We start from the raw sequence: 11,422 nt of genomic DNA, 5'->3' as shown, positions 1-11,422 counted from the left end.
GCGAGGTGGGATTTACGTAACCCCTCAGTTGATTAACTTATGTTGCATTATGAGCTACTGCTCGTGACACCGTGGTGCAACTCTAGTGCTAGAACTATTATCCATATGCAAGTCTTGCTGATTATGTGATCTATGTGATCTATGGTTGTTGTCCTGTTATTTTCTATTTCGTCAAACACATTGTGGGCATATACAGTGAACTGGGTAAGCTCACCAAGAATTGTAGGAGGTGATCGTATTCACCAAGCAGGTTGTAACCAAACAGCATTTGCATTTGCTGAAACGTGATTTGTGGGCAATTAGACGCCAGGGACTTTGCTTCACAACTACTGCAGAATAGGAATTATTTGCAACCAAACAACTTGCACAACATGGATTAGAGGTTGCATTTCCCCGGATAACATCCACAAAGCCATGTTCTATAGATGCGAGCAAACCCTACGAGCAACCAATCAGGCCCTTAGAAAAGTATAGTTAGTTCACCCCCCGTCGCCTATACTACTGCCATCTTTTACGGTGGGAAAATTCTATCGCCTTCTTCTACATTGTCTTGGGATAAATATAATTATTCCACCCTAGCTCCACCATTTATGCCACTGCATTCTTCTACGACTTCTTCAGAAAAATATACTTACTCCACTGTTCACCATCTACTACAACATGGTAATATTACTACTATTGCCTTCTTCTACGGCACCTTCAGAAAAATATAGTTACTCCACCGTCCGTCGTTTATACTAATGCCCTCTTTTACGCGTGGAAAATACTACTACCTTCTCTATGTTATCCACAAAATTAACTTGATTCACCATCCATTGTCTCTTTTAGCCGACGAGCGATGTCTCTCTTTCCTGCTACCACAACCACAATGTAGTGTTACTACCATCGTACTCTTTTTTTCCCTTCGCATCTTTATCACGTAGTGATTTTTTTTCCATACTACTGTTGTTTTTAACTGCATCACGATCACCCTACAGGTACGGGAATTTTTTTTTCGAACCTCAACACTACAGTAGCACTTCTACTACGGGCACGGGATAAAATAATTCCTCCAAACCTTAACACTACAGCAGCACATCTACATCATTTCAGCAGTGCTTCCACAAAACCACTTCTAGAGTACTTTAGTAACCCTACTGCACTTCATACACTTCACTATATTTGATTCCTCCACCTTCATAAACTTGACCGCAACACTTTGTCACGAAATGGAGACAACTCATAAATTTGGTTACTCTTCATGTCGCAATGCACATGAACGTACCCATCTATATGAATACACCGGTATATCGGCTCTTTTATCCCGAAAAAATAATACTGCATTCTCTACAATATCTTTAGAAAAATATAGTTGCTCCACCGTCCGTCGCCTCGCGACAATTAGTCACCTCTTTTATCCAGGGGAAATAATAATGTCTTTATCTGTAGCAACTCTGCAAATAAAATATGTTACCTTCTACCGCCTCTTTTATCTGGAAAATACTACTGCATCTTTGTACGGTATCTCCTAAGAAAAATATGTTTCTTCACCGTCTTATACTACTGCGACCATTTGTCGCCTCTTTTATCTGGAGAAACATCACTACTTTTTTTTACAGGACCGTCGAAAAATATAGTTACTACACCTTTCGTTGCTTCTTTCACCCAGGGAAAATACTATTGGCTTCCTTCTATAGTATCTTTAGAAAACTATAGTTACTTCACCGTCTGTAGCCTATGCTGATGCCATCATTTACCCTGGGAAATACTACTGTCTTTTTCTATGATATCTTGGGAAAAATATAGTTACTCCACCGTCCACCGCTTATGCTACTGCATTCTTCTATGACTTCTTCAGAAAAATATACTTACTCCATGATTCACCACCTATTACAGCAGGGGTAATATTACTACTATTTCCTTCTTCTACGGCATATTCGGAAAAAATACAGTTACCCACCATCCATCGCTCGCTTATACTAATGCTTTCTTTTAGGCGTGGAAAATGCTACTACCTTCTCTATGTTGTCCACGAAAAAACTTGATTCGCCATTCATTGCCTCTTTTACCCGACGCTCTTTGTTTCTTTCTCCGGGCACCACAACCACAATGTAGTGCTACTGCCATAGTACTCTTTCTTTTATCCTTTCGTCTCATGATCACCTAGTGATTTTTGTCCATGTTACTCTCGTTTTTCACTGCATCACAATCACCCTATACGGGCACGGGAAAAGATAATTCCAAACCTTAACACTACAGTAGCACTTTTACATCATTTCAACCGTGCTTCCACAACAACACTTGTAGAGTACTTCAGTAACCCAGATATTATAGTACTTCTACAATAATTTATCCAGCAATCTAATAGCCAAGGGCGTGTCGGCTTCTTAGTATGCTTATATGTCAACCTTACTGCTGCTATTACTTTTGCCATCACTGGTTTTTGAAAACTAGGTTTGCCATCACAGTTTAACAACAGCACAATGCCACCATATATATATACAGGGAATGCTGAAGTGACCAAACAGGTTCAAAACTGTACATTCTGTTTCACAGGAGAAGAAATATGGCATATAATTAACCTAACACGCTAGTGTTTCTCCGACCTACACCACCACACCCAACGAAAACTAAGGAAGAGTGCACACTAGAGTACATTTTGTTGTAACTTTCAAGCATCATGCAGCACGGCAGGAGGACGACGACCCTAGCTATCTAGCACACTAAATCTAATTAAACACATGAAGTAACAGAATTGTACACATCATGCAATCAACCATACAATGTGAGCTTTTTCTTCCACACGCGCCCGGCTGACCCAACGGTGGCTTCATGCTGCGAGCTGTTGCTGAGAGCCGCAGCTGCCCGCGTCGTCCTCGGACTCGGAGAGGCAGCAGTGCTGCAGCCTCAGCGGCGCGGGGGGAGCCTCGGCGCACATCATCTCGGACTGGAGCACAGCGCAGTAGTCACCGAAGGTCTTGGGCGTCACGTTCAGGTCGAACCCGATGCCGAACAGGAAGTCCACCTCCAGGTAGTTCATCTCCGCCAGGCTGATGCCGCCGACCTTGGCGAAGTATGCGTTGTTGTAGCATCTGCACAGAGACAAAATCAACTGTTGATTCACTCTTTTTTCAGCTTAACCTTTTTTTGCATTTTACTGTATATTTCTCCAGCTCTTTCATCAGGCTTATGATTGAGTTTGCTGTCAGAGGATCAGTTAAGCAACCCAACAAAACACAACCAGAATTACCAACTGGGCACCAAAGTCCAAACCAATTCTTTAAGGATGCCAAGTTGGGTCAGTTAATTATATCGCTTTTTCCCAAAGACTAAACCTTGAAAGAGATACGCCTGGGCCATGACAATGGGGGAGAAGTGAGCAGCAAACATCAGCAGAGATGGCAAGTTACCGGTCACAATCCCCCCACAACTGGCGACTGGATTAAGTTGTTAACAAAAAGGCGAGTGGGCAGGGTGGGATTCTAGTCTATGTCCTCGGGTCCACGCTGGATGCGTGTGGCTGGGTGGAAGAAGCAGCCACCACATACGCTGTTTCTGCTCTCCTCTCCTCGACAAGCATAACTTTGCCTTTGTACTGCCTGTTTTAATTTGCAAGGACAATCACTCTGTGTACCTAGTGCAAATCCAAGCTTGAAAGCGTAGTTAAAAGTAGAGGCCTGCTCACTGATTGCCTTCTTTTGTGCATTATTAGCACAGTAGTACATGTGCTCCAATGATTTCCACTGATATTTCTTTCCGAGCTCAACGTGTGCTTCTATACTGTATGACTGACCTGAAGAAAACTCATGGTTGGACTATGTATGCGCCGACAGTTACTAGACCTGATGATGGTAGCATAATTCTGGTAATGGGAGTAGAATGATTCTCGAGTTACTTCCAAGGCAAGTCCCAAACTATTCTTAGTAGCAGGCAGAGAATCCTAAGCCTATGTCAAGTAGGAGCAGAGCGCTTTGTCACAGCTCTCGCTGCTCTTCGCACAAGAATCTTCAGAGTTTGAACCTGCAAGCTAAATCCAAAAGAACAGGGAACCAAACTTCAGGTGCTCCAAGTAATGCTTTTGGTGTTCTAACCAATACTTGCCAAAATTCAGATTCTTAACCAAGCTGAACATGGCGACAACAAACAACTCAGTGACTATCAAGTGCAGAGCGACTTATAATTAGCAGAATTCCCCTCCGACCAAGAATTAATCACCAACATGATCGTGCACATACGTGCATAAGAAATTAGCTTAGCTGAGCTGTTGGAATTACTTGATCGCACAGAGAAACTCACATGTCATCCATGAACTTGACGGCCGCGAGCACGGTCGTGATGAGGAGACGGTGCACGCTGTACGAGTCCACGGCCAGGGCGAAGCGGCGGCCGCGGTGCAGCAGCCGGTCGAGGTAGATGTAGGCCACGACGTAGCACGCCGGGCTGCACCCGGCGAACCGCGCAACGCGCGACACGTACGCGCGCACCGAGATGCCGGGCTTGCTCGTCGACCGGAACGCCGACGCCGGCGCCGCCACCTCCGCGGTGCCGGCCGCCGCCGCCGCCACGTCGTTGCGCTCCGCCACGCGCTCCAGGATGCCGGCCAGGGCGGCGACCACCCGCAGCATGTCGTCCTGCTGGGCGCCGCTCCCCACCAGCGCCTCGGGGTCGGCCATGGCTTCGTCCTCTGGACTCTGGTGCACGTGTCGACCTTCTTGCGCTGCTGGAGAGCAGGTGGGGAGATATGCAAGGAGTCCGTTATGTACAACGGGTAGCTTATGGAGAAGGAAGGAGGTTTAAATTATTTTTTGTCAGCTACTCCGTTTTGGGAGAAAACAGACAATATGCTCATGTAGGCACAGTGAAGAAAGGGAGGACCTTTATTTTTGGAGATACTGTATGGGTTTGGAAAATCGTTAGGGACTTAGGTATAGTATTTAGTTACCTGGTTTGTCTGGCTAGTAATGGATACTATCTCCATCCCAAAGCTTAAACTTATATTTTTTTTATAAATTAAACTAAGTAAAGTTTAATCAAACTTTTAGAAGAATCTATCAACAAATATGTATTTTGTAGATATCATATGAAAATATATTTTATTGTCTATCTAATGATATCGAATTTGTATTTTACATGATAACGGTTTTTGGTAAAAACTTAGTTAAATTTAATGTAGTTTGACTTTGTAAAAATAATATAAGCTTTAAGCTTTGGAATGTAGGAAGTACAAGTTAGATAACCAGTCTAATTACTAAGAGCATGTCTAACAGATCCCTTATTTCCTCGCCCCGTATCGAGCGAGTGAAGGGCTTGTATCAAAAAAAATGTCACCCCACGAACCATTCCGTCTAACAAACCCCTTATTTCACTCCGTATTTTTGAAAATTACAAAACACGGGAAAATTTATAGATAGTTCATCACGTTCATAGATAGATCATAGATAGTGATATACAAAATTGATCGCGACTTCTACAATGCCACCTAGTCGTCGAGGATGACGATTTTCGCAGTGGCGGCGGCCTCCCGCGCCTTCATCTCCTCGACGGCGGCGATGGCCTGCGCCGCCTCCTTCGCCTCCGCCCGAGCCTTGTCGGCGGCCTCCTTCATGGACGCGGCCACCGCCTCCAAGTAGAGGGGGTCCTCCCCCTCCTCCCCCTCCTCCGCCTCCTCTTCCTCATCGCCGGCTCGCGGCACTCCGCCGCTGGAGCTCCCCTCCCATGTGGCCTTCCACGCGCGCTGCTGCTCCCACGCGCTCCGCCACTTGTTGAAATCGCCGCCGCTCATCAGCTTCAGCGGCGGGTCGACCTTGTGGTAGCGGCCGCCCTCCGCGAAGTCCCGGAGCGTCGGCGGCACCCAGTCGGCGCCGGCGTACTTGCCCGCCGCACGCCGACTCCCGGCGGCGGAGAACTTGCAGTGGCAGAGCCACGCCTCCTCCATCGTGGCCAGCGAGCGGGATCGCTTCGATCCAGCGGCGGGCGAGGCGCTACTCCTCCGCTGTGCACTCATGGCCGGCGGCGGTGCAAATGCGGCGAGGTGCGCGCGCGAATTGCTCGCCGGAGTGTGTGCGAGGAGGCGGCGGCGCACGGCGGGGCTAGGGTTGCGAGTGAGGGGTTGGACCCCACTCGCACCTTCACCCTGTATTTGTAGGGGGCGGCGGGGTGGGTTTGACGGCCCCCGTATTCTACCGATACGGGTCGGCCCGAATATGGGGCCTGCTAGACGGTCCAAAATGCCCTCACCCCCTATCCCGCCGGAATTATACGGGGTGCGCGCGTTTTGAGGGGCCTGCTAGACATGCTCTAAGGATGTGATCATGCTTACGGGCCATGTATTCTCTCAAATAACCCCTCCATCACTTGATGAGAAAAGAAGGGCAATGTATTACTTTATGCAACACAGTAAAGGATCAAAGTGATGTCTTCTTTGCGACACGGATCCATGGTTGGTGCAACATACTAAACAAAATACTTCAACATATGAAAAATATGGGTGTGACATGTAGTATTACTACATTGAGGTTGTGTTGATAATATAAAGTTGAAATATCATTGAAAGATTCTCTCTCTGTCTCTCTCTCTCTCTCATTGTAATATGGTGGAGCCGGCAGCCCGCCTCACCTTTGCGCCCACCGCAACCCCGGGACCGCCACCCCGGCTTGCCTACGCCGGTGGGCCGCCATTGTCTTCCCCAACCGAGCCCGAGGGCCGTCGACACCACACGTGAGAGGAACCGCCCCCGGCACCCTTTGGCAGCGGGGGGCGGAGCCAACGGCAGTGGCGGCGAGCAAGCACCGGAAGGGAGGAGTGGTGAGGCGGCAGCGGTGAGCGCCCCGATGTCGACTGGGAGAGTGAGGGGGGATTTTTTGTCCTCTTTCCTTAGCTTTTCTTGTCTGTTCTTATGCAGCTTCAAACAACTGACGCCTTGTGTTCATTCATAGTCTGGATGCCACTTTTGGCTGGTGAACGATTGTTGCCATCACCAGTTTTAAGTGCGGCTTCATTTTCTCCAAGTTAATCTGCATCTCGCTAATCTCTCCAAACTAATGGTCATTTCTTGGGCCCAAATATCTGTACGCAAGAGGGTTCTGAGGGGGATATTCAGTTTGGCTCATAGGAGCATTTGCTCCCACTATGTGAATCTACATTTTGAAGTTTCAAAAAATTCCAAAGTAAATTTTTTCATGTACATCTACACATTTTATGTTCGTGCACAAGTTTTGTAATGCGATGGGCGAACGACGGGAATTGAACCCGCGCTATTCCGACGAATCTTTTTTTAGTCTTGCTTATCTTAATCTTACTTTCCTAGCACTTTAGAATATTTTTTATTATTTTAGGATAAATAAGAAAAGGGTGCACGATCTCGACGAATTACTCTCTCGTTTTAAATCCATTGCAATTTTTTATTCTTCTTCTTTTTTCAAAAGAAACTAAAAAAATTTGTGGCTCCTGTAAAAAAGACAAATTTTGATGCTATAACACGACTACGTACAGGACATTTTTTTTTGTCTTTTTTGTACACGCCACATAAAATGTTATTTCTCCATGAAAACTTGTGCACTAACAAAGAATGTCAAGATGTACACCAAAAAATTTATGTCAGAATTTTTTGCCATTTTTAAAATTATTTTTTAATTATTTTGTATAATGGGAGCATTTGCTCCTATGAGCCAAAACGCCACCTCCGTTCTGAGGTCACTACTCACTACAACAACTCTGTAGTCTCTTGGGTGTTCCTCCCAGATGCTTTGATGCGGATTACGTTATGATCAGTACGTGACAAAGTTGATGCTTTTGAAGCGAAAGAGATCGCTGCGCAGAGCCGCACCTTTCGTTGCGGAGGAGGCAAGGTGGTCGCTGCAAATATCTTCAAGCGGTTCACCTGCCATTCTCATAAGCAAAGTATGTCACGAGGCAGAATGTTTTTCCTGATTTGTGCATACCATCAGACAAATTCAGAGATGAAAGGCGTGTTCAGCCTAGGCCTGGAATTTGAGCCAAGTCGAGCCAGGCTAGACTCAATAAAGCTCGGTTAACTACCGAGTTGGCTGAACTTAACTGTTTAGCAAGTAGCAACCAAGGCAAGATTTATAATTCGGCTTGGCTCGGACTCGTAAAACTCACGAGTAGCTCAGTGATATCTTGTTAAAAACTATCAAAATAAACACATATAATATATGATGTACTTTTCCTGATAATTTGGGTATAATTGATACTCAACAATCATTAGTCTGGTACCACCATAGTATAGTCGATAAACCACAACAACCAATAATTATATGATAAAAATTATATTAACAGATCATTAGATACGGAATAAACCATATTATGAAGAAATATTACAAGAAAAACCAAAAAACCACAAGTGGGCTTGGACCGATAGGACTTCGCCACTTCGGATGGATTAGCTTCTTTGACCAGACTGTATAATTTAATGTTGATTTTACCGAGCACTAGTAGAAAACAAGCTTTCATCCAAAGCTCTTGGGAGCTTTAGTCCCGGTTTAAAAACGAACTGGGACCAATGGGAGACATTGGTCCCAGTTCGTCCGGCGTGGGGCGACGCCACCCTTTAGTCCCGGTTCGTTTGGGGCCTTTGGTACAAACCGGGACTAAAGGTGCACGGGTTGTGGCATGCCCTGCCGGAAGACCTTTTGTCCCGGTTTGTATTACAAACCAGGATCCGCAAGACCTACAATCTCGGCCTATCTTACCAACTGGGACTAAAGACTCATCTCTATATATATATCCTGCCCTGTCCAAGTGTGAGCCACACTTAGCTTTTTTCACTTCTTAGCACAAGAGGTGTATGTTGCGTTGCTCTCTTTTCTAATGCACAAGAGGTGCTCGATGAAATGCGTAGCTTTTACCACTTGAGTTCACACAAACAAGCCACACTTAAGCTTTCTCCTCTCTTTTTTCCTTTCAACATCGAGGTTAACAACTTTATCCTTTCATCCGTCATTGATAAAATGCATGTGTGTGTATATATATATATACACATCGCTTTACTAATCATGATGTTCTGTAATGGTTTTTGATAAGCTTAATTATATCATGCTGATGAATCGGATGTACAGGCTGACGCCTTCACGAGTTTACTACGGGCCTGAATTTTTTTATCGATGTGGCTGAGGAAAAACAAACGGGGTGGTTTTATATATTATCCATGTGTTAACTGTCAGAATAACAAAAAATACTCTTCCTGGAAAACCCTTCACACCCCCTGATGCGGTCGGTTTCATGCCCAACTATAATTGTTGGACCAAGCACGGAGAAAGAGGGGTTATAATGGAAGACAATGAAAAAGAAGAGGATAATGAAAACTATCCCATGTTCCCTAAATACGGTGATACTGCAACGGGGGATTATTTTCCATCAGAAGACAATGAAGCAGAAAATCAAGATGCATCAGATGAGCCTGCTGACGATCTTGGTCGGGTCATTGCTGATGCAAGGAGAAACTGTGAAATGAAAAGAAATGGTTGAACTTCGACCAAATGTTAGAGGATCACAACAAATTGTTGTACCCAACTTGCGAAGATGGCCAGAAAAAGCTAGATAGTACACTGACATTGTTGCAATGGAAAGAAGAGAATGGTGTGACTGACTCGGGATTTGAAAAGTTGCTGAAAATAATTAAGAAGCAGCTTCCAAGGGGTAACAAATTGTCCGCCAGTACGTACGAAGCGAAGAAGGTTGTATGCCCGCTAGTATTAGACGTGCAGAAGATACATGCATGCATTAATTACTGCATCCTCTACCGCGATGAGTACGAGAATTTAGATGCATGCCCGGTGTGCACTTCATTGCGGTATAAGATCAGACGAGATGGCTCGGGTGATGTTAAGGGCGAGCGTCCCAGGAAGAGGGTTCCTGCCAAGATTATGTGGTATGCTCCTATAATACCATACCTGAAACGTTTATTCAGAAATAAAGAGCACGTCAGGTTGTTGCGATGGTACAAAGAAGACTGTAAGAAAGACGCGATGTTGAGACACCCTGCTGATGGGTCGCAGTGGAGAAAAATCGATAGAAAGTTCCCGCACTTTTGCAGAGGACGCAAGGAACTTAATGTTTGATCTAAGTACATGTGACATGAATACTTTTGGAGATCATAGCTGCAGTCATAGAACCTGGCCTGTGACTCTATGTATCTATAACCTTCCTCCTTGGTTGTGCATGAAGCGAAACTTCATTATGATGTTAGTGCTCATCCAGGGCCCGAAGCAACCCGCCAACGATATTGATGTGTACCTGAAGCCATTTAGTTGAAGAACTTCTACAGTTGTGGGCCATAACAGTTGTACGTGTGTGGGACGAGCACAAACATGAGGAATTTGACCTACGAGCGTTGCTTTTCATAACCGTCAATGATTGGCCTGCTCTTGGTAACCTTTCAGGACAGTCAAACAAGGTATACAATGCATGCACGCACTGTTTACATGAGACTGACAATGTGTATTTCGATAAATCTAAGAAGGTCGTGTACCTGGGGCATCGTCGATTTCTTATGCGTACCCATCCCGTAAGAAAGAAAGGCAAGAATTTCAAAGGTGGGGGAGATCACCGGAAGAAGCCTGCCCACCGTCATGGTACTGATATATTTGGTATGGTCAAGGATCTAGAAGTAATCTTTGGAAAGGGTCCTAGCGGATAGTCTGTTCCAAATGACACTGCCGGACACACGACCATGTGGAAGAAGAAATCTATATTTCGGGAGCTACCCTATTGGAAAGTCCTAGAGGTCCGCTTTTCAATCGACGTGATGCATGTGACGAAAAATCTTTGCGTGAACCTGCTAGGCTTCTTGGGCGTGTACGAGAAGATAAAAGTGAAGGAGATATGCCCTAGAGGCAATAATAAAGTGGTTATTATTTATATCTTTATGTTTATGATAAATGTTTATATATCATGCTAGAATTGTATTAACCGAAACATTAGTACATGTGTGATATGTAGACAACAAGAAGTCCCTAGTATGCCTCTTAAACTAGCTTGTTGATTAATGGATGATTAGTTTCATAATCATGAACATTGGATGTTATTAATAACAAGGTTATATCATTATATGAATGATGTAATGGACACACCCAATTAAGCGTAGCATAAGATCTCGTCATTAAGTTATTTGCTATAAGCTTTCGATTCATAGTTACCTAGTCCTTATGACCATGAGATCATGTAAATCACTTATACCGGAAAGGTACTTTGATTACACCAAACACCACTCGCGTAAATGGGTGGCTATAAAGGTGGGATTAAGTATCCGGAAAGTATGAGTTGAGGCATATGGATCAATAGTGGGATTTGTCCATCCCGATGACGGATAGATATACTCTGGGCCCTCTCGGTGGAATGTCGTCTAATGTCTTGCAAGCATATGAATGAGTTCATAAGAGACCACATATCACGGTACGAGTAAAGAGTACTTGTCAGGAGACGA

At 44.8% G+C, this 11,422-nt stretch overlaps 1 protein-coding gene across 1 annotated transcript; it reads right to left on the bottom strand.

Annotated features, from left to right (window-relative positions):
* Positions 1–2,447: 2,447 nt before the first annotated feature.
* On the bottom strand, positions 2,448–4,759 carry LOC124687508 (cyclin-P4-1-like). Its single transcript, XM_047221282.1, has 2 exons — positions 4,276–4,759; positions 2,448–3,071 (listed from the first exon to the last, which is right to left on the bottom strand). Exons 1-2 carry the CDS (start codon positions 4,650–4,652, stop codon positions 2,810–2,812), a joined length of 639 nt encoding a protein of 212 aa, XP_047077238.1. The 5' UTR covers positions 4,653–4,759; the 3' UTR covers positions 2,448–2,809.
* Between the last annotated feature and the right edge of the window lie 6,663 nt (positions 4,760–11,422).

Source organism: Lolium rigidum, chromosome 2, assembly GCF_022539505.1.
Source record: "Lolium rigidum isolate FL_2022 chromosome 2, APGP_CSIRO_Lrig_0.1, whole genome shotgun sequence".
Taxonomy (NCBI): Eukaryota; Viridiplantae; Streptophyta; class Magnoliopsida; order Poales; family Poaceae; genus Lolium; species Lolium rigidum.
This window is presented reverse-complemented; position numbering and strand designations above follow the sequence as displayed.